Genomic DNA, 22,694 nt, shown 5'->3' with positions numbered 1-22,694 from the left:
CCTTAGGTATGAACTTTGGAGCACAACAGTACATTAAACACACCATCCCTCCATCCACTGAAATCAACTTTAACATGCTGGGTCTTTAGTTAGCCTTGAAGCACGTCTGTTTTTTTACATACACTTCATATTTTAAGGACTAAACACACAGTCTTACAAGGCGCAAGGTGTATAAATCAAAAAGTACGAGAAGGTCAATACCTGCACTCACATTTGAAATGTGTGCAGGCAACACAATTCATGCATTTGTGATTTTTGTTAAAAAAAGATAAGAAAGCAGTTTTGTGAACCAAGATGTCATTGTTTTTTTTTTTTGGAAGGGTAGTCACAGCATTTTACAGATGGAGGTACGTTACAGGACAAAAGCTGCCAACAAGTGTAATTAAGTAGACATCACAATTTTACTGCATACTGTACATAAATATATACAAGCTTGTCTGCAATGCAAAGGGGGCACTGATATTACATGGGAATTAATTTCATCTTCCTGTAGCCACCACAAAACTAGTATGGAGTTTCATTGACGCAATGTTTTTAAAATAAAACTTGCAGGTAAAGCATTTTAGATGTAATGTTAGACCCTTTAGTGGCAACATTAAGAACTTCCATCGTGCTTTTTAAAAAAACTGTATCCCTTCAATTCAGTGACGGAAACGGGTTACATGAGTCATCTGGCTCTCATCTGGGAGCGACTCTGTGGATTACAAGCCGGCCCCTCTGGGTTTTTGCGACAAAGTGCTTACAGCCATGCAGTCATTAAGGGTGTGCGGAGTGCGCAAGGACGATATTCTTCTCTGCAGCACCTCGAACGTTTGCCTGGGGGAAGAGGGCGGTCTGTGACCTGCACAGCAAATTCCATTTCTGCTCCACTGTGGGTGTAACCTCACAAGCCCCCGTCTGCTCGGATTTACCCTTAATTCAACCCTTGAGACGTCAGCACAGGTGACTCTGAAATGGCTCAAACTGCAGTGCAGCCCGCTTTTCAGACTTGCCCACAGAATGTCCAAAGTGCTCTGCAATGTGAAGGAAAGGGGATTCGTTCATCGGTTCACACAGGAGCTGATCTCACTCATGGGGGTTGGACTCCTGGATGCTTGTGAACGAGCTGCTCTTTTCACTCTGACTTCTTTGGTTTCCTGTTCTTCCAGGTTACTATGCCGATAAAGGTTCCTGAATATAAAAGAAGACGTAGTTATTCTCTTCAGAAAGAAACAGAAGGCCAAAGACAAACGAACTCTCTTCAAATCCGGGACCTCTTACCAAAATGTAAAAATAAGTGTGCAAGTGTGACTCATGCACTGCAGATGTTGTAGCCATGTCTACCCAGACCAGCAACAACAACAGACAGTTTCACAAAAACAATGTCTGAGTGAATCATCACAGCCACACTCGTGGCCTTAAAGACTCCAAAACAGAAGGAGAAGAGGTGAGAGACCTCAAAGCAAAGAAGTAAATGCTTTCAAGAAACAAACGAGTGCGATTCGTGAATCAGTTCAATGGTCTTGCGTTCTCTGGTCATTGTAGTACATGAGCTCGTGTTTGTCATAGAGAACTGGCTATGATAACAACCACCTTCAAGCTGAGACGTTCACGAAGGTTGGAAAAGGTTAATAAATGCTCACCCTCAATCTGAAACCTTGATTTGTGGGAAAATAAGCACAGGCTGCCGATATGTTAAGTGACTGTAAATCCCCTCCCTGCAAGAGAAACACACCTACCTACAAAGAGCAGCAGAATCAAAGCTGCAACGCCAGGCAATATGACAGAATACTCCCGGGGGAGAAAATACTGGTGCATCACGTGGTCACTGTCCACAAAGGGCTGCAAAACAACAACCAGACCAGGGTTACCACATGTCCCCACATCCCCAGGCATCTCCTCCTCCTTCATCACTAAATCTCCATCTGGGAGGAATTTTCAAATATTTTAAAATGGTTGAAATTCTTTATCTCTAAAGGTCTGACAAGTGTCTCAGCTGTCTTATCTGATCCTGTACTGTACACAGCAGCGTTTCTTCAAGAGATCTTTATTCGATGCTGTACTTTGCTATTCCTAAACAAATGCCAAAGTGAAGTGCGAAGCCACTGCAGAACTGAAGACGACATTCCCATGTTTTCAAAGGGGAAGAGAGGAATGGGACATGAGCAGTGGGCATGAAGACCTCTGTCTGGGAGTCTCAGGGGCAAACAAGATACATTGATATGTACTGTATACACCTTATATACCCTATAAAACGTGTCAAAGGCTGCTATTGTGTCACTGGGGAAAACAGCCAGAGGATCAAAATCCACATGAAGCAAGAGAGGTGAATACCCACCAAGATTATAACCCAGACTGTGTAATACGTGAAGAGCAGCAGGCTGAAGCTCACGATGCCCATCCCAACCGCCTGATCCGCTCCTGTAGCCTAGCAAAGCCGTGGAAAAGAAATGTTAACCGATAGCGCCGATAATCACACTGGGCGTTTCGTTCTGCTGTCTCAAGGTGACTGTGCAACTGCAGAAACCCCAACACAGGTGCTTATTTGGATTAACTGTCCTCTAACCCCGAAGAAGATGTTATATCCACGCACAGATTTTACGGGTTGATATGTTGACTGTATCTTATTAAACCCCACACATAGCATAACTTTATACTGAATACAATACACACTACACATCAAAGCGAATTCGTCATTTCTTTCCAAAGCTACAGTTTCTGTTTGTAAGAGTATATATTATTTCGTTAAATATGTACCTGTCTTTCCGAGTTGCCAATTCATTCAAATCCTATGAAAGCTGATACAATAATGCAGCTCAGATAACGCCTTATAAGCATAAGTCATTGCACTAAATAAAGCATTAACCAGGCTTCACAAATTACAAAGGAATATTTATTATAGCTACAGAAATCGAACATTTATAAGTCCAACTCACCATATTGCACTCGGTACTTTCCTTCCTTCTACGAAATCGTGGAGCTTCCAACTTCCGGTGAATTCTGATTGGTCCCTAAATCTTCCAATCAAAAATTTGAAGAATTATGGGAAATGTAGTTTCCTGCGATGTTACTAACTTTGAAAAGATCGGATTACTGTAGATGACGGGTATTTTGCTTGCGAGTTCGCTATAGCCTTTTACTGCGTGCAATCATTCAAATCAGTGAAGAAAGTATTACATGCGAACGGATATAACAGGTATTCAGAATATTAATTAACTCGAAATTTCACAGATGATGCGAAAAAACACTAGGTGGCAACAAAGGTGCACCTGTACTGTTAATTCTATACAGTATGCCACATACTGGCCTGTTCTGCTACTGTGCCATTCATAAACTGTGTGGTATATAGCATAATATTGATAGTATAGGTGCAGTTTTGTTGCATCCAAAAATCTAATACACTTTCTGCTCTGAATATTAATATATAGATTTGATTTTGTTAATGTTCTCGTTGTCTTGTTACGCTGATGCGCGTTTTAATAATTTCTCTTAAAAGAAATATTTAAATGAGCTCCAGCCTTGTAATATAAAATGGGTCTCACTATGAGCTAGAGAGCGCGTCGTGGTAAGTTCTTCAGATGCAGCTACGGATTTTCATTTCTTTCCGTGTTCCGCTCCTGAGCTCCCGGGGTATTAAATTAAATCGCCAAAGGTTGTACGAGCGTAAACGTGGTCCTATTCCAGTGGGTGACTCAACTTTTATCACTGCTTAGAGCGAAATCGGAATATCTCAAAGATAATTTTGACACTGGTTCTATAAGAAGAAGAATAAATCTCTCGCCATCCCCAAATGCAGCTCTTGCAACGCCGGCTGGCCCAGGCTGCGTCAGACCCCTGGAATCTGGTGGTGACATTGTAATTGCTTTCCTCGGTCTCATGGAGCTGCCACAGCTGTCAGAGAGTTACTAATGAAAACCCCGGAAGAGGCACGCAGCGCCGTACTCCAGAAACACCCCAGCGGGATGGAGGTCTGCAAATTCATCCTTCTCCTTGCCCTGTGTTTTATTCTCCCCTCTGCGTCTCCTCCACCCCTGAATAAGAAGCCGGGGTGCCTCAAGGTGAGCCACTGCAAGTGTCTCCTGAAGGACGGCTCGGGCGTCATTAACCTGGCGGCGCTGGGCGGCTCGGCCGGGCTCCCGCAGCGCTACAGAGCCGAGCCGGCGGGGGCGGACGAGGTGCTGGTGTCGTTCAGCCCCTGCTCACCCTTCTCCGAGCCGGCTGAGGTTCCCGGCACCCAGTGCCTGGAGGTGGCCGCCTGCGTGGTCGTGAGGTAGGGTCAGCGCCTGCTTGCGGGGCGGAGGGGAGGGAGACTGTAGTCCAAGTGCGAAACGGTGTTGTTAGGACTGGGAGCAAACAAACCTTACGGATGCTCAGAGCAAATACTGCAGTAAACTGTTATGATTTAAAAACAAATTCCCAATTAATGCAGCATATTACTGTATTCTACTCCGATAAGAATCACTGGCTGCCGATGTCGAGGTCAGTACGGTTACTGCGAGGGTGCCCTTGTCACTGCTGGCGGACATGCCTGATGAGGTTGGCACGGTTAGGTGCAACCTAAACCTTTTTTTCCCCCCCGACAACTCAATTCTCTCTCCCAGACACCACACAAGCAGCGGCGGCGTCGAGAGTCGCTACTTCAACTACGGGCAACACGAAGGGAACGAATTCAGATACGACAACCAATCTCGGACCCTTTCAGTTACATACCCAGGTTCGCCGTCTTTATGTTAGCTCATCACAAAACGTAACTTCTTCCGGGCTTGCAAATAATTAAATGTCAGTGAAGGGCTGGTTAGGTCTAAGAACCAGACATGAGAGCAATTCTGTCATAATCAATGAGGGATTTCATTTTGAAGAGATGGAAGTTTGAAAGAGGATCTTTGGTAATCCTCAGGTGTGAGTGTGTATTGTCAAGGTACATTTATTGAATTGAATTGAAACCTTTTCCTGTTTTTTTGCTATGAGGTGACGTTGTAAGTGGAAAGGGATTGTGTGCCTCTGCTTTGGCCCTGGTCAGAACTAAAAGAAACGTCTTGCTGCCCACCGTGAATGTGATGTGAGAGTAGTACAGGCCGTGCGAAGGAGTAATTATCCCCTCGATGTTCTTTAACAAGTCCTTTCCAGCAGCCTGGTCCACACTGTGGTGCACTATCACTGCAGCCCCAACCACTCCGTCTCCCTCTCCCAGCCTGTGGAGCACAACCGCGCCCTGGAGATCTTCGTCCGGAGCCCCTGTGCCTGCCCCAACTCCTGCAACCTGGAGGACGTAGGGCCGATGACCATCTTCCTCATCGTCCTCTGCCTCGGCACTGCTTCGTACTTCATACTGGGTAATCGACCTGCCAGGCAATCCGGATTTATTTTATAAAGTGGATCTTCATGCATGGTGACCCCCACCTCAAACTGTCTTGCAGTCAGGTTACAACGGGACACAGAACTCACAAGTCATTTCTAGAACAATAATATAACTCAATGGGTGGCCCTATGCAGTACACACCAGAGGGTGCTGTGAGGTGCAGTAGTCGTGCTGGTGAAATTTTACCCCGGTGCAGGAGTGAGCAGCCCTGGGATGACAACCCATCGAGTCTTCTGGGTCCCAGGACGCCCTCAAATCATCAGTTTCTGAAAACTTTGACCAACAAAGCGGGTGATTGGCGCAGTTAAAGGGGAATTACAGCCCCACTTCCTCAGAGCAGGTGGTGCTGCCGAGCTCTCCACTCGGCGGGGAACTGCAGCGCTCGGGGAGGGAGGTGCTCGCAGGCGGAGGACGGAGTGAGGCGTTCCTCGCCCTCGCACCAGTGCGGTCAGCGCCCTGAGGCATGTGCTCTCTCTCTCCCAGGTTCCTGCGCGCTGCGGCCCTTCAGGAGCACGCAGGGGGTGCAGATCAGGCCCGAGGAGAGCCTGTGGTGCGTCCTGTGCTACCAGTTCACAGAGGAGAGAGGGAGGAGGCTGGGCCGGAGCCAGTGCTTCAAGGAGGAGACCCTCTGAAGCGGAGAACTTCGCAAGCCCTGTCTTGCAATGTGGAGCGCTGCCCCCTGTCCTTATCTCCAAGACACTTCAACACATAGCCTCTATCAGCCACGGGAAAGGCCAATTACATAGATGGTGTTTATAGAGGTAGTTAGAGATAGCTTTCCCACCCATGGGAAAAACTACACTATGGATCGATGTGTGTTTGAGCACATCCAAAAGAACCTGCTGCTCACCACAGTACCCAGTCAGCTGGCATCCTGGAAGACTACCAGGAGAGGAATGATGGTCAAACTAATATGGGTCCCAACTTTGTCTGTGGAACCTTGTTCCTCACGGTTCCTGTCACCTTTAGATCATCCTTAACACCCTCTGTGCTGGGATCATAGCCTGGGCTTTTCTCCACTGGGTGATTGCTGGAGGTCAGTTCCTCATTAACACCAGGAGAGGTCCTCCAGCTGACCTCTGCGTAGATAATGAGATCCAAGACCAGAGGAGACGTATGCCGAGCCACAGCCTTGCAAAAGCTCTCGCATGAACTGGTTTGATTTTTTTTTTTTACTCCAAATTTGTTAAGTTTTTCTTTCCATCCTATTTTGGATTTGTTTCTTTTATAGTTGTCAGTTAGGCTACAGCCAGGAGTTAGCCAGGTCCCATTAATACTTTTCTTTTCTGTTTGCTATGTTTTCGGTCTACAGCTGGTTAGTTTTATTTTCTTCATCACGGGACCCACCAGTTTCTGTAGGACTTGTTATTTTTTCAGTTACCCAACTAACACTGTACCTGCTGTTATGGAATAAAAAAAGTGCCGGTTTTGTACAACTGCAGCTGATTATTAGCCACAATGGGCACTTCGCACCTGTGCTCGAAGATGTTCGTTCCACTTGCAGTTTTTACCATTTTCCTCACCCGCGGTTACGCGATTTTTAAAATCCAGTTAATTTTTTATCAATGCTCCAGAACTAGGTTGTTTTTTTTTTTTTTTTAGAAATAAGTCATGGGACAAATTCTCAAGTTGAAAAACAATGGAAAACTGTTCAAATAGGGAAACGCCAGGCCCTGGGAGACTGGGGAAGAGAATTGTTTCTCCAGTTTCACTAATAACTTAGTATCCCAAGTGTCAGCAGCGTGCTCTTCTTTTACTAGAAACACTTTGGAACAGGGGATCTTTTTTTACACTTGGTATTAGTTTAGAAACAATATGTAAAAAGAAAATATCAAGTTGCTTACAAAAACAACAAAAAAAAGCCAGCATCTTCATTGAGGTACCCAAGGACAACTTTATTTCCCCAAAATATTACATTTATAACTTTTCCTATTGTAATGTTACAATCTAAAATAGGAAACATTCAAATGTGAGAATACAAATATACTTTTCATTAAAATACAGTACGGTGCTCCACCTAAAGTGAATCAAATCTGTAGAGAGAAACCAAAATCCTGTTTCAACAAAAAGAAGCCTTTGGAGCAATGTTTTAATGTTTGTTATAAACTTTTATTTCCAACCAAAATGCTTTTAGAGAATCACAAAAATAGAGCCATCTAAATATTTCTCTTAATACATTCCATTATAGATCCATTGAGTTAAGGAAAATTATAGAAATCTCTGTAAATCTAATTCAATCTAAAGTACAAGTTAGAAAGTGTTAACCTTTTTGTCAGGGAGTCTTGGACTCCTGTGCATAGCTTTAATCCCTTTCCAAATTAAACATAAACCGAAAAAAAAAAATCGATGTCAAAGTCCAAGTGCTGTTGTGATGAACGTCATGTAGCCTGGGGTTTTCAGAGAAGGGACACTAGGAAAGGCCAAAGCAGCCCTTTACCTCGAACTGCAGGTCTAGGACAGACGGACAGAGGGGCCTTTGGCAAGTAGGCATTTCAATTAACAGTAACATTAGCCAATTCAGTTATTTCCTTAACAGACCTTAGATTTTATTTCGCACCTCGCAGTACAGGGGTACATGACCAGGTTAGAGATCCAGGTCGGGCAGTGAAATAAGGATCCTTTCAATACCAGTCATGAAACGCTTCTGCCTCAGATATTATAACTGTGTACCTTTCATAACGTTATCAAGAAAAATGAACACCTAATACAGTCTGTGTAGAAAAAAGTACACGTATTGGGCTGCATCTACAGAATTTCACCAAGAAAATGAGTATATTTCTTATTTTGCCATTGGGGTGCAAAGTGACTGTGGCTGAATCAGCTGGGCAGGACCCCCTCTCTCTGCCACCTCGGCTGGGCGACACGCAGAGGAAACACAACCAGTGCTCATGGGCACTGCAGGGCACCAGTCTCCAAAACTCTGGGGATAAAGTGATTGGAGGCATATAAATACACACAACACTGCCGGGAGGACAAACTACCAACAACCGTCTTACAAAAGCTGAATTCAAAATAAAAACATGGCAGCCTAGATTAAAAAAGGTGGGAAAACGACAGCTGTTCATTCCGAGCGGTAGTAATAAGTGCCCCCCTGCAGCCTTCCTGCGGTTGGTTTTTTGTCCTGTACGGCTGGGAAACACACAGAAAACAACGCTCCCTCTGTCTGGGTCACACGTGGACGAAAGAAATCCTTTCCCTTTCTGAAAACCCACAGGCATCCTGAAACATCTTTTCACACGGTGTGAGACACACGAGGTGCGCATGCGGAAGGCCATCCCGGCGCGAGGCGAGGCCAGTGAGGAAGTCCCAGCGCAGTCAGGTTATCACCAGGCTCGCCGAGCTTCACGCGATAGGAGCCAAACGCTAAAAAGCTCAGGACTGGATGAAATCAGAAGTGCTCACAAGGCATTCTTAGTTACAAACCCACAACATGGCGGCTTGTTCTCACTGGTGAAGAGGAAGGCATCACTAGGCCTTGGGATATCAAGTGGACAGGAAGGTCACAGCTTGGATTTCATTCTGTCCCTGGTCTCGTTGCTGCCCCTGTCATTAGCACTTTCTCACACAGGCTTTGCTTGTCAAATTACAGATAGTGGTTGATGTGAGCCTTCGCCATCACAAGAGAAACCCAGGCATTAAAAAGCTCTTAGCTGCAGTGCTCGTCATTTTTTTCCATTGGTGGAAATGTCAGATTCACGCAGACCCAGGTCAGTAAGAACACCCCTCACCCTCAGTCCATTACAACAGTACCTCACCAAATAAAAGTTTTCCGTTTTATAAAAGTCACAGGTTACAAACAGTCAAGTATGTAGGAAACCAAACAATTTGTACAACAAAACACAGTCTCGTTTACAAACCAGTATCAGAAAACAAGAACCACAAATAACGGCTTTTAAATTGTAATACACAAAGTTTGTTTTTGTTATTTCTACCTAAGGATTGACTGACAAGGTAAGCTGTAAATGCCCACCCAGTCGGGTCTTCCATAAAAAACAACAAACCAGCCTGCTGGTTTTGGGAAAAAAAAAAGAAATTAATCAAAATGGTAATAATACAAAAAAATACCTAGGAAAAAACTCTGTGTAACACAGTAATACAAAAGGAAAGCTTTTTTCAATTTTCCTCCAAGGTTCTAAGCCAGTGGTCCACAGTTTGGAGGAATTTCGATTCACACCAGTGATTCAGTGTGTTACATTTAAGAACCAAACACGTTTCTGTAACAAAAAAAAAGCCACCAGAGGGCAGTATCGTCTTCTCTTGCCCACCGTCGCTCTGGTGCATCTCCGCACTTCAAACTGTACAACAGGAAAAAATAAAGTTGATGCCTCTGTCTGAAAAGCACAGGATGAAAGATTTCCATCTGCATTTTGGACGTGACTGGACTGGCTTTCTCACTAACTCAACAAAAAAGGTTCGGATTGATTGGAAAATGTAACTAAAAGCCTAAGAATTATTACAGTATAAGAACCAAATCAGAAAATGTTGAGTTAACTCTGTAAACCATTCTGGTTACACAAAGGATTTTTCTCAAAAGCCGGGCCTTCTAAAACTAGAGTTTACAAACATCCCCCCCAAAAAACACATGCTTCTATAAACGTAAGCAATTTGGATTCTCTCCCTCCATAAGGTGACAACTGTACCTGCTTTTGTTCACGTGCCACAAACACAGATGGGACATATTATTAAAAGGGGTCAATATTTTCAAAGTTGCATTTTAAATCCATTAACGGGCAAGCATGGATCCCTAGAAAAAAAGGCTCTCAACCAGGAAAGAACATATTGCACAGCAATTCCTGTTAAGAGAAAGCGCTAACTGCTAGAAACCGTCTGGATCGCGACCTGCAGACGTTCTGGACCACTAACAACGCGTTTCTTTTAGGAGCGACAGGAAGTAAAGATCTGAGATGCAAACGTTAAGAAACAGCACACTGCCGTTCTGACTCAACAGCGCTGGATTCTGGCCAACCGTCCTCCCAGCGGGATGTCTCCAGCGGCCACCAGTTTACACCAGGGAACTGTCTACACAATACAGCCACTGTAGGGACGGGCAAAGGGTTCAGCTTCAATGCTTTCATTCTTTCCAAGCCAGCGAGATTAACACTAGGAGATCCAGTGACACCCAGGACAACGGCACAGCGCTGAGTTCTCGGCCTGGCCGAGCCCCGCTTCGCACAGCCGGGGAGAAAGGCTGCTAATCGTGTTAATGCCAGGACCCTCCACAGCGCTGGTTACACCATCTCAGGGACAGCAGGCTCGGGCTGCCATGCTGACAGCAGAGCGAACAGAGCAAACGGGGGGTAACGAAACGTCTTCCTTACTCTTCCTTCCTAATTTCCAGGTCTGCAAAGTCATTCCTGAATTGTGCTTTTGCAAGCCCAGTCTTGGAAAGGGCCCCAAGATGTCACCCTGTTCCGGAGAGGAGTGCAATGAAATGTGGGTTTCAGGGCCACAAGCAGGAGAAAATGAACACCAAGCACAGCCTGGCTCCAAGACCCTCCTCTACAATCCGCTACCAGATGGAATGAGTTGCAGTACTAACCGCACGTCAGCTGCCTAGTTTACTGATTTGTGGCTACATTTGTTTAATACTGTGCTCTAGCTCTAGCTCGTCAACTGGCGAGCGCCTGTGCAGTGCTCAGACCACATCACCGCCAGCTCTCCTCGCGACCTCGATTCACAGACACTTCGCCAGTTTCCGAATCGCTCAGTAACACCGGGACTTCAAGCACAACGCACTTCCACTGCCTCTTGACCTTGAGGTGAGCAGGCTTGAGCTACAAAGTGGCAACTGCTGTGATTTAACCTTTAAAGAAGACGAACCAGAAAGAGAAGCCTCCATGACAAGTAGCTTATATCCAGAAAGATTTTGTCCTCGTGAGAACTAGCACAGCTAGCTTCAATTAGAGGAAACCCTGCATTCACTAAAAATAGAGCACAGAAAACACACACACACAGACAACCAAACAAGGACTCACTGTGTGCGACTGGAGAAAATGTAGCAGGTCTTTCTTTGCCATTCTTGCATGAATGGAAATACAGTGGGCAGAACGTACACCCAGTCACAGGCTCTGCGTGTTGGGGAAAAAACCTCAGAAACTTGAATTAAATATGATGTATTCAAAACGACCAGAGAGGGTGCCAGGGAGTGAGGGGAGTAGTTCCACTTTTTATGCTTTTTTATTACAAAGAATCTCTCTGTTGTCCAGCATGACCTGAGTACAACTGCCACCTCACTCCCTGTAACCCAGCAGCCAGAGGGGGAGACTCAGTCCTAAATAATCTGCCCCCTCCCTTTGCAAAACTCCAGGCCCAGCATTGTCAGAGGGGGGTGACACATGCTCCAGTTTTCAGGCCCCCCCCTCAAAGAGAAGGGGGTTTCTCTTCTCAGTGGAGACCACGCACGTCGAGCAGGTCCAGGAAAGCTGGTTTCACTCGTGTCTTCCACCCTGAGCCGGTTCTGAACGTTTCTGCTCTGTTAACAGGACTCGCCAGTGCCCCCCAGGTCTGAGACTGGGCTGTTTGGGTGGGAGGGGGGTTGCCCACAGAACAGAATCTGGTGCCGGAAGGCAGAATTTCAAGCCCAGCATCTCCCTTGGTTTTTAAACGGTTTACAGATATATACACTCAGGACACGTGTGCGTTGTCCACAATTTGACCAAAGAACATGACATAGCCAGGAAAGGACAAGTGGACTTTTAAAGGGCTTGAGAATAATAGTAAACAGAGCATCTCATGGCTGCTGTTCTCATCATTCTGGGAGGCTGGGCTGGGACTGTCCACACCAAATCATCGCAAAATGGCAGTTAAACCTTCTTTCTCCCATTAAAGTGGCCCTGGCTAAATGTTGTCTAGTGGTTTTTACCATCTCCCTGTCTGGATTCTTTCGCTATTCCTCGTTGCGATCCAAGTTAAAACTGCTTAGCTCCCAGGTATCTGAGAAGTTAGTCTAAAACCCAGATGCAAAGCAGCAATGCTCCGCTCTTACATTTGATCCCTTTTTAACAAATGCACTCAAGAAACACGACTCAAAAGACTACATTTCGCACTCTTTGGCAGCATCATGGAATGTACAGAGTTTTTAAGGGGAATGCTGTCCTCTGCTCTTGGCAGAGCACTCCATTCCCCATAGTGCCTTTCTGTTCTGAGATGCTGAGTAAGGTGGAGAATTGCTCTTGGGAAATGTAGTCTTTAGATCACACAGAACAGTTTCATAGTCATACAAGTGAATACATTACATAACTCAAAAATCCCACCACCTTTTATATTGTTAGCTGACTAGCTGTTAGCCTCTGAATCTAAACACTTATTATTAGCATAATCTTGTATAAAAGCCAGTTTGGCTTGCTGGGACACAGTATGTTTATAATCTGGATACATCTATTAACATTTCTCAACATGACGAAAGGTTACTGGAAGGCGCACAGTGCTGGAGGTTCCAGGAACTGACACGTTTAACCTCTGCCAGCTGAATCTTTTCTTCTCCTCTGTCATCGATGAGACGGGAAGAAAAATCAGCCAAAATGCCAACACAGTTCCCAGGGGAGACTAATGGCTTTCAATAACCACCGGCTCGAAGACTCCAGCAGACACCCTGCCAAAGAGAGAGAGAATAAAAGTGAAAAAAGGAAGGAAAGGATCAAACTATATAATTTTACTCTTTAACAGAGAACACGGCAAAATGATTGTAGTTCACAATCCTCATATATAGGTCAACATAAGTGACCAGCCAAAACTGACTAAATGAGGACTTTGACCCACAAGCAGAGAAGAGGAGCATTCAGGCCTTATGCTAAGATTTCAATTTTTACACAAAGAGTAGTAGAGGTCTGGAACAAAACCACCTAGTTCTACCTATGAAGCTGGCTCGCCAGGGTTCCTTAATACACATCTGGGGGGGGGTGTGGGGTTAAGGTCTTGCTCACAATGACAGGAGCGGAAGGACCAGAGTTCACCTGTAGTTGTCCTCACCTGTTACCTAGCTGAATTCCACTCAGAGCTGTCGTCCCATCTCTGCTGACAAACAGCCTCAGGTTACTGTCTGCAGGCAGGGAAAAAAAGCAGGACAAAACACTGGATTTAGTTCTCAATAATTTCCAAAATGCTCCTGTCCACTGTGATGTTCTGATGCAATTAAAATCTCCTGTTGTAAAGGTGCTCTAAATCACAGCACAAGAAGACCCAGCTGTTAGAACAGCTGCAGTTCAGAGCTTCTACACTTGCCTTCGCCCAGAATTGTCAAAGATTCACTATTCCACACAAGATACATGGCTGTCCAATCAAGCCAGCATTTCAAATCCTGAAGCAACAACCTCACCAAGCAAAAGAGCTTCAAGCCCCGGTCCTGAGGAACTGTCGTGTCTGCTCGTTTGTTCCAACTGGGCTCTTAATTACTGGTGTGTGTAATTGATCTCCTTGCTTGGCTAGATTCCGGCGACCCCTGACCTTCGTTGCTGCTGACGTCGGTGAAGTCCTGGCTCTGAACGATCTTCTCCACGATGTCGTCCGCGTCGATCCGGGTGTCGTCCACCCAGGTGGGGTGGTTTTCCACCGAGTCCTTCTTCCTCCTGCAGGGCGGGAACACGGAGGTGGGGGGAGTCAGGTCACAGAGCTGTCGGTGTCACGGGAATGAGCCCTACCTCCAAATCAGGCCAAAATAACAAGCAATCTTAAATAAAAACAACGACTAGGAGCCTGGGATTGCCCTCTACTCCAGACAGGATGGGTCGGAGTCTGAGGGATGCTCCTGGCGGGAACAGCGTGACCCTGTAAACGTGGGCGATCTTGAGTCAGTGAGGGTATCCCCCCCCCCCCGGGCTGCAAGGGAACCACTGGACCTGCCAGGTGCCCAGAAGGTTGCAGTGCTGTCCAACCAGGGCCAGCTCTCCTGTAGAGCACCCTGAAGGCACAGGGCTGAGGGTCGCTAGAGCCTGCAGACAAGTCGTTATTGAGCCCGTGTCCCACAGTCGCTGATCTGATTAAGACTGGCAACTCCAAAGGGGGCGATGCACATTTACTCTGACGAGTGTCAAAATCCACAGCTGAGACGCCACTCGAGCCTGCAGGAGGCCAGCTGTCACCTTCCCCGAGGCCACACGTACCGGGAGGATCTTTCGGAGGGCAGGAGGGGCCGGGGGGGGCGGGGGGGCCTCTCGGGGCGCCCGGCCTCGCGCTCGCCCTCGGTGCTCTCCACCGTCATGCTCAGGCCGCCCGACGCGCTGCTGCTGGTGGAGGTGTTGCGCCGGTGGGTGAGGTCCGACATGCTGGAGGAGTGCGAGTGCTCCGTGCTGTAGCCTGGGGGACACGGCAGGGTCAGAGGGAACACAGCGCACTTCCAGCCGCACTCAAGCCTGACTGCTGAAGACCCACACGAGATCGAGCCTTAACTGCACAGGAACCCTGAGCAGTCCAAGCACTCAGAATTCAGATCTACTCCATGCCAATGTAAACAGCACTTGTGCTGAATGTCAGATCAAAAAAGAAGAATAAATAAAATGCTGCACACAAAGGGAGGGAATATTTCACAAGTCTACACAAGTCTCATCTGAATCGCACCCCTCTGCTTCCTTATTTTTACGAACAAACACCTTAACAGGCAGGACTTCAGTTTGAGGTCTCATCCAAGCACCACTTACAGCAGTGGCCCTTGGGTTTGGACACTGTAGTCCAGTGGAAAGATCGCCTCCTACTGGTCTAACGTCACCACACCAGGTTACAGCAGGAACCTGGTGTCCCATCCCAGCAGTGAGCAGGCCCAGCCTTGCTCAGCTAAACAGGTCTCGGGCTTGATCGGTGTTAATGCTTCCACAAGCCTGCAGAGCTCACAGTACTAGAGGCATGTGTGCACAACAACTGAACTGGAATTTCAACTGAATTACAAAATTAAGTAGGAAAACACTATTTAAACTGTGTGTGTTGAAATGGTGTGTCCATTGATGACTGCCCAAGCTGGTACTGAAGCAGGAGTTCAGCCCGATATCGGGTACCTGATATCTTGGACTGCTGGCTGGCATAGCTGGAGTTTCGGGAATGGCCCGTGTGGAACACCTCATCTGGGCTGGACAGGTTCTGGTCCGACTCCTCGGGCAGACCTACAGAGCACAACGCCTTGTCAGTCAGACAAAAAAAGGCCCTTGAAACACAAAAGGGAGTAAAACTGTCTTAACTATCCCAGATCAGTGCAGAACAGGGAGATTTCACAGCTCTTGTCGACTTCACTGAACTAGTGAGGCTGAAAGCTGAGGATAATTGAATGTTTTATGTGTACATGTGCAGTTTCAGACAGACGTCGTGCCTGCTTGCATCTTTGAATTAGTTAATTCCCTACAACATTTAAATTACCACTTGCTAGGATAATTGAGCATCAGAACTCACAGTTTAGTAGTTTAACAATTAATTATTACACTTAAAGGTGAACTGCAGTCCCAATCTCTCAGAGCAGTTATTAAATCTCAGTAACAAAATAAATTCATTGATGGCATGGAAAAAATTGACCAATTGACAAAAAACTAAGCACAAAATGATGAACTTTGTGAAAATTCTCCATGTTGTTGCAAACCCCTGGTCTCACCACGGGCGAGAGCAAGAGATTGCGAGAACTATGACATGATTCAGCCCTTCCTGCTCACTAGTCCCTGTAATGACTGATGTTCTATGATGTACCAGCAAATAAGCACAGGTTGTGCAGCAGACATTTCACTGTGGAAATATTCCAATGTGATCTGCATGCAGAGTTAACAAGTAGTGTTTGTTGGCAAAACCGTCTCAAAGTCAAGAGCAATACTTCTATTGGATTAAAAGAGGTGTTTTCACATGCCTACTTGTTTACAGTGTCACAGGGCCGCTTCACCTCACCGGAAGTTTTGCTGCCTCATTCTGAATTGCAGAACATAGCCTGGAAATTTCGTCCGTTTTGTGGTGTTAATTGGAGGTTTTACAAGTTACGGTGCACATTTTACTTTTATTGTGGTTTGAAATGCCCTCATAATTGCTGATTCTTTCTAACCCTGAAATATAAAAATAGCCGTGCAGTTTCCCTTTAATAACATAGCATATAACCTTAATTCAGATGCAGGGAGTCACTGTTTTGTATCTGACACAATACATATAATGATTTCCTTATTGGTGTACGGCTTGTAACTGGCCTCTCAACTTCAGTCATGTACTCCAAGATGTTCAAACCACAAAAGGAGATACACGCCCTTCATGTGGATTAGCTGGTGGATTAATGGACAGTTCAGGATGGCAGAGGTGGGTGTGGTCTTAAAGGGAGCGGATTACAGCTGGCCAATAAAATGACAACAGCTGAGCTTTATAACAAGGAATTCTGGTATCTGGAGTTTATTCCTCATCGTGCATTGCCCCTTTAATCTTATGTGGATCAAACGTGCTTTGTTAATTAAAACCGCAAAAATCCATTAAATTAAGACAAGAGCAGCTGTTCTGAAGCGCTGGCTGTTCCGCTCTCTGAGATCGCTCGGCATCGGAGTCGTCAGACTAGCTGGTGTGTGGTGCTCGTCGAAGGCCTGCTAACAGATACTTCAGCTGCAGGTTACCAAAAATCACACTGCCCACAGAGCTTAGAAGACCTGAATGTTTTGTAGAACCCAGGGGACCCCCGCAGGCCGTGAATTACAGTGCCTGGCTGCTGAACGCTGGGAACCAGGTGCCCCAATTCCAAGGGGGGAGAAGGCGGGCGTCTCCGCTGGCTGTGCGCCGGACCCCGTCTTACCCGAGCTGAGGACAGAGGTGCGAGACTTCAGCGGCCGGCCGGGGGCCATGCCCGAGGAAGGGGTGAGGGTGGCCCCGGTCCCCTCTCCTTTGCAGTCCAGCTGCAGGGAGTTGTCCTGTCCGGGGATGGAGATGGACTTGGCTGTGCTGGGGGGCCTGGAAAAGGAAGCAGGAAATACCTCATGGCCTGATCCCCAAAAATCACCTGCAGGGGTTACATCCAGCTCGACTGCCCTCAGAGCCCCACAAGCAGTTCGCACACAAGCAGCGTTCAGTCTGCCGTTTACCCATATAAAGGACATGCACTGAGACCGGATAGAGGGAATTCGCTGTAGGCCACACGCAGGGTAAGACTGGACCAGCAGGGGCCCGAGTCCGGCCAGACAGACGCCAAGCGACAAAGGGAAGTCGCGGGCTGTTGCCACGGCGAGCACCAGGGAGCTCAGCAGCCCTCGACGGCGACAGCGCGAGCTGACCGAAGTCCAGGCCGAGTCCCCTGCGCTGCCTGGCACCGGCCCTCCGAACCGCCCGCGCAAGCAAGGGCAAAACGGGACAGCACTCACGTTTTAAAGCAAGGATCTCCGGACAGCAGCGTCATCCCGATCGTAACCTGGAGGGCAGAAAGCAAGACGGGCGGAACTAGTCAGAACAGAAGAGTCACAACACGCTGCCTTGAACCGATTTCACCAGGGATTCTCCGTGAAACTCCCGAAACGGTTTAGGTATGAAAGTTGACGTGAACTCTGCCAGACGCAGGGGGAGGGGGGCGGCACCCTGACCTTCAGGATGGAGTTGTCCTGCCGGGTGTTCTTGGTGTCGTACCCTTCCAGTAAGCAGCAGCGCACGGTGGAGCCCGAGCCAGCAAACTCCGCCATGTTCAGGTCAGCAAAGCCGAGCTGCGGGAGGAGCAAGAGGGAGGGCGCAGGCCGTGACTGGGGGAGCCCCGGGCAGCAGGAGGACAAACACTCTACACCCCCCACCGAAGTCACAGTGGAAACTGGTTTAAATGGACAAACAGGTGGCATCTGTACACTAAGAGCAGCGGGTGGCGAAACAGATGGCCTTCCATTATACTTTTACCTTGGGGCAACAACAGCTCAATGACATTGCCACTAGCATCCAAGTAACCTAAAATATCTGAACTGACTCTTTTGCATTTGTTCTTTGTGTTCAAGTCTCTTTTTTTAACAGTGCATTTTACTACCTGTATACAGAAACACAAAACTGGATCTTTCTATAAGATCTTCAGTTTCCAAATAATAGCAGTGCAAGACCACTGAAAGCTACTGTACGCAGAAGCCCTGCAGCAGCTGCAGACGCAGCACTGATGTAGGGTGTCTCACACACACACACACACACACACACGCACAGTGCAGGATCTGAAAAACATTACATCATCGAATTGCTCTCCCAGCCCGAGGACGACAGCAGAGCCAGGAAGAGAGGGGAAGACACAGCAGTGTCCAGGTCAGGATTCCCCCCGACGCTCTTCCAGCACTGACATTAACGCTAAAAGGCAGCTCAGTCGATACTGACTGAATCCCTCAAGAAGAACAAGCACGTTGTTTCACAAGCACACAATAAACTAGCACAAGGTCTTTTAAACTCGCCAACACTGGCTTCCTCATTGCTGCTGCCAGAGCAAGTCCCCAGGACTGCACTTGAGTATTTGCACAGCTTTGCTTTGGTTGGGGTTACAGTAGATCCAAGTGTGTGGTGATCAGTGTTCAGCAGCAGCAGCTACTACTTTACTGCCTCACAGCCAGATCTCAGGGGCTCAGACAAGACCGATCTCTCCAAGGACAGCCAGGCTGCTGCTTTGAGTTGCGTTTGTGGACCAGCAGGGGGTGCTCTGTCTGTCTGGAGGACCAGCAAGGAGCTGCTGTCCTTCCTTGAGACACTAAACCAAGGTCTTGCCTACTCAGTTTTCCCCTAGTTCAGCTGGTGGAGTAATTTCTCACCTCCCTGCCTGACCGGCAGTGTACTGGGAATACTGGTGCAGAACAGTGATGAAACAGGTCCCCAACAAAAGGCGCTTTCATACAAAAACTAGTAAAAGATTTTTTTACTAAAAAACTCCTAGCCTGGTTAATAAATATTTGGGTTCCTTGACAATTACCGCATTACACTAAGGGTCACCCCTCACCCCTTGTGTGACCCTTACTAAACCTGAAGGCAGCACAACCCGCTCAGAAAAACAAGCACCACTACCATCGAGTAATGCAAATTCTCGCTATGGGGGAGAACTTTAACTTCAGGTGAAAGAGTACTGTCCAAAACATTTCCAGACTGCACTGTGTCCATTTTCAGCGTGCTTCTCCTCTATCAAACGACCAGTTAATGTAATTTGACTCCATTCCACTCAGTGCTTGCACAGTACTCAGGAGAGGGTACAGGAGGATCGGGGCTGATCCAACGCAGCAGCCAACCAAGGGTTAACGTTGTACAGCGAGGTTATGCAATCGAGGGCCTGGGAGCAGGAGAAGGCTGGCGATCCGTGAAACGCACTCCATTAGGAAAATCACAAAGCACTCCCTGCCTCCGGTTGTTCAGTTGTGCACAATGCCAAAACGGCGAATACTTGCACTGCTGGGTGCTTTTTAATCACGAATGGGATCCGCAGCTCCCCAGAGGCAGTAAATTCACCGAGAGGCCTAACACGGGCAAGGAAGAGGTAAGTGTGGAATAAAACCCACCCACGTGCGAACAGTTTCGAGATCAGAGATTGAGAAGTAATACCCACATCGAGCGCAGGCTCACTCCAAGCCAAAGGAGAAATGGCGTGGTGCCCCCGACAGGTTCCCAGCTGAAATACTGTGCGGTTTCACCCAGTCTGTTGAAGAAAGTGGCGTGGATGAAGACTCGGGATTAGCTCCTGCATGGTCTGCTCCCAGACGCTTTCACGTTTTCTCCTTTCCCTTCCCAGCTCTCCGGGGTCAGTGCCCCGAGCCACAAGGCAGCCCGCGGAGTCCGCCATCGGAAGAGCGCGGCACACCGGCTCCGGGAGAGAGGGCAGGAGCACTGGCCGGGGAGCAGAAACCGAGAAGGAAGAGCCCTGCGCGACCCCCAACACACGGGGTTGGTGTTGACGGTCAAGCCCTGGAGTCCAGCTCACAGCTGGCCCCCCCGCTCCAGTCTGGCAGGACTGAGCAGGTCCCGGAAAGAGCCCGCGTGCAGCCAGCCTCTCGAGACCGCGGCGCGGAGCAGCTCGACGGACTCCGATGACCCGCGAAGGAAGCGGGGCGGAAGAGGGGCTGCAAAGAGAACATCCTTCAGCCAGAAATGACCCTTCTCCTGGTGGTTTCCTCTTGGCTCTACTGGCAGGTCATTCAAACAGCCAGTCAAGTCTGTGGCTGCTGGGCGTCTGCTGAAAAGAAGACCTTTGTATCAACAAGGTTCTTTGGGAGTATGGGCACCTGTGTACAGGCACAGCGCGATGATCACGTTATACCACTGGGGGGCAGAGGCGAGCTAAACAGAGCATTACGGGAAATCACGTGCTTTGTCATAGTTATACTGGCAGCGCAGAAAGTGTTTAAATGAACCTTTAGTGGCTGCCAGTACAGTTCCCAAGCAGTCACAAAACCAGCCAAGGAGAGCTCTAGCACACTAGAAACAGCCGATGTCACTGCTCAACACAACGTCAGTACCGACCGCATGCCAGCGCGCCCCTTTTCAGATAAGATCTGCTGACGTTAAGACATGGAAAACTCAATCACCTGTGCTTCTGTAACCCAGTCTACACCTCCAGGACAGTCTGGAAATGGAGGTCAAGGTTAAATTATGGGAACGCCTCTGAAAGTCTTGATTCTGTGAAACTTTGACTCATCAAACAAATGCTGTCTTCCATCCTGCTTCACAAGACTTTTTTTTTTACCCACTCCACAGTATCTCACATGTGAGTTTCAACGAAATCGTTTCCTTCAGAAAGTGTTTCCTACTGAACCACCCAGCAAAACAACAGGGTCACCCAGAATACAATTATCCCCCCACTACCAACCCCCATCCCAAGCGCCGCCGGACAGTCCGAGGGAGGAATGTAGGAGCCATCTGTTTAGACTTTAAGCTGCTTTCACCTCTTTCAGCACTCCTGATCTCCCCAGGGATCACTGCATTCCAGAGGTGATAGAGGCTGCCATTTTCCACGCGCCGTGACTACAGGCGAGAGGGGAGCAAGCACAGACAGACCCGGACAGGCATGCAGCCCCTTCCCGGCACACGGAGAGGACCTGAGGAGGAGCCAGGGGCTTTGAAGTCCAGCCGATGGGCAGATACGAGGCGAGAGGGGTCAGCAGGACGCCCATCTGTGCGCCTCTGCTTTCTCCCACCCGGGAACAAAGCTCACCCTGAGGAGGAGGGTTCAAGGAATGTCCGGACCTCAAGGTGGGACCTTTATAGTTGTTCCACCACTACACTACACTAAAACTCTACAGCGTGCAGCTAGACCAGACGCACACAGAAGATATCCGATCAGTCTCAAGCAACCGATATAGAAAAACATAAGCACAAGTTTGTAACAGCTCCCACGAAGCCCCATTGTAGTTTTTCGGTAATGTAAACTGCTCGACCAGAACAGAGTTCAAAAAGCTTCCCCCCCGCAGATCAGCACAAACACGTACCTGTGAGGTCGGTGCATTCACATCAGATATCAGACCTTTACAAAACAATTGAACGAGGAGATAAGCTATTGACCTTCATTTGCTTTCTAATCATCTGCAACTTTGTTTTTGGCTGAATGCAAATATTGATTCACTGCTGTTCTTGCTTCTAAGCTCAAGTTGTGGAACGCCTCTATCAGTTCAAGCTGCAGTGTGCAACGCAGACCTCTTTTTCATTCTGAATCCACATTATCACATCACACTGATAACCCTGCCCTGCCTTATTTCCCAAGATGTAGTGTAAATGGACCGGGGCATATTCATCATCTTATCCTGAAGATCTTTCCCCGGAGGCCTCTGTTCACACCCACAGTTAATGCACTGTCTTAAGAAGGAGAGATAGACTTGATTGATTTGGATAATAATCTAGGATCACCAGGGACAGCAAACCAGACGCAGCAAGATCAATATAGCAAATTATCTGCTTGTCTGAGCACAGGGGCTCACTTACAGGCCACAGATACTCAGGGGTGAAGTGCTTAGCAGACCTGTTAAAGGGCAAATTACAATGAAAGAATTTGTAAAAAAAATCTTTAAAATAAAGCTAAATTAAGCAACTTAAATTTGTCACTTTTCTAACAAGGGCAACAGTGAAGAAAATTTGAAAGCTCTTTCCAACACAACCTAGTTTATTCAAAACATAGGATTCAAAGCACTTTGCACAAAAATGTGTCTTATTTGGGGTCTACAGTACAAGTGATGTAAAAGGACAATATAATATAATATAATTCCTTCTTCTTTCCCTGAAATCATGTAACTTGAAGCCCAAGATAAAAAAAGCTGCAGAAAACAGAATAATGTCAAGCAGATGGATGATTTTTTACATGACTAAGGGAATTCGTGTTCCAGTGTGGGAAAACAAAAACTTTCGTGCGTAGCCATGCTTCTTCCCTAACGATGGAAAAATCTCCTCTTCCTTGCCACAGACCTCTGTACATCCCTGCCTCCTGTGTTGTGTAATATCGGACTCA

General features: G+C 47.4%; 3 protein-coding genes across 7 annotated transcripts in view; 1 reads left to right on the top strand and 2 right to left on the bottom strand.

Moving 5' to 3' along the window:
* Positions 1 to 280: 280 nt before the first annotated feature.
* dpm2 (dolichyl-phosphate mannosyltransferase subunit 2, regulatory) lies at positions 281 to 3,063 on the bottom strand. The gene is made up of 4 exons (XM_088615017.1): positions 2,916 to 3,063; positions 2,318 to 2,407; positions 1,719 to 1,821; positions 281 to 1,170 (listed from the first exon to the last, which is right to left on the bottom strand). Exons 1-4 carry the CDS (start codon positions 2,916 to 2,918, stop codon positions 1,115 to 1,117), a joined length of 252 nt encoding a protein of 83 aa, XP_088471143.1. The 5' UTR covers positions 2,919 to 3,063; the 3' UTR covers positions 281 to 1,114.
* Positions 3,064 to 3,081: 18 nt separating this feature from the next.
* On the top strand, positions 3,082 to 6,774 carry LOC148644157 (uncharacterized). Of its 2 annotated transcripts, none has more exons than XM_088615015.1 (4): positions 3,082 to 4,249; positions 4,581 to 4,693; positions 5,171 to 5,312; positions 5,822 to 6,774. In XM_088615015.1, exons 1-4 carry the CDS (start codon positions 3,888 to 3,890, stop codon positions 6,048 to 6,050), a joined length of 846 nt encoding a protein of 281 aa, XP_088471141.1. In that variant the 5' UTR covers positions 3,082 to 3,887; the 3' UTR covers positions 6,051 to 6,774. The 2 variants fall into 2 exon arrangements, with proteins under 2 accessions (XP_088471141.1, XP_088471142.1); XM_088615016.1 differs by having other exon boundaries at positions 5,097 to 5,312.
* A 438-nt stretch (positions 6,775 to 7,212) lies between these two features.
* eeig1b (estrogen-induced osteoclastogenesis regulator 1b) overlaps positions 7,213 to 22,694 on the bottom strand; it is a 62,985-nt gene continuing 47,503 nt past the window's right edge. For all 4 annotated transcript variants that reach the window (XM_088615012.1, XM_088615014.1, XM_088615011.1 and 1 more), the window contains 8 exons: positions 17,845 to 17,961; positions 17,629 to 17,675; positions 17,067 to 17,221; positions 15,322 to 15,426; positions 14,437 to 14,629; positions 13,781 to 13,902; positions 13,307 to 13,376; positions 7,213 to 12,929 (listed from right to left, as the gene is read on the bottom strand). In XM_088615012.1, coding sequence (XP_088471138.1) covers positions 12,884 to 12,929; positions 13,307 to 13,376; positions 13,781 to 13,902; positions 14,437 to 14,629; positions 15,322 to 15,426; positions 17,067 to 17,221; positions 17,629 to 17,675; positions 17,845 to 17,961 — 855 coding nt within the window. In that variant the 3' untranslated portion in view covers positions 7,213 to 12,883. The remainder of the gene's footprint in view (positions 12,930 to 13,306; positions 13,377 to 13,780; positions 13,903 to 14,436; positions 14,630 to 15,321; positions 15,427 to 17,066; positions 17,222 to 17,628; positions 17,676 to 17,844; positions 17,962 to 22,694) is intronic.

This window comes from Lepisosteus platostomus, chromosome 21 (assembly GCF_059453375.1).
Source record: "Lepisosteus platostomus isolate fLepPlt1 chromosome 21, fLepPlt1.hap1, whole genome shotgun sequence".
NCBI classification, from domain to species: domain Eukaryota; kingdom Metazoa; phylum Chordata; class Actinopteri; order Semionotiformes; family Lepisosteidae; genus Lepisosteus; species Lepisosteus platostomus.
Note: the sequence above shows the minus strand (reverse complement) of the source record. Positions and strands in the feature narration are given on the sequence as shown.

What these genes read in the sequence shown, in the direction of transcription:
- dpm2 (XM_088615017.1), bottom strand. An exon ending in CAGTCTGGGTTATAATCTTG is followed by an intron (nt 1,822 to 2,317) that starts GTGGGTATTCAC and finishes GTTGTTTTGCAG; the next exon opens with CCCTTTGTGGACAGTGACCA. An exon ending in GATTCTGCTGCTCTTTGTAG is followed by an intron (nt 1,171 to 1,718) that starts GTAGGTGTGTTT and finishes TTTTATATTCAG; the next exon opens with GAACCTTTATCGGCATAGTA.
- LOC148644157 (XM_088615015.1), top strand. Translation starts at nt 3,888, where the DNA reads ATGAAAACCCCGGAAGAGGCACGCAGCGCCGTACTCCAGAAACACCCC. An exon ending in GCCGCCTGCGTGGTCGTGAG is followed by an intron (nt 4,250 to 4,580) that starts GTAGGGTCAGCG and finishes TCTCTCTCCCAG; the next exon opens with ACACCACACAAGCAGCGGCG. An exon ending in TGCTTCGTACTTCATACTGG is followed by an intron (nt 5,313 to 5,821) that starts GTAATCGACCTG and finishes TCTCTCTCCCAG; the next exon opens with GTTCCTGCGCGCTGCGGCCC.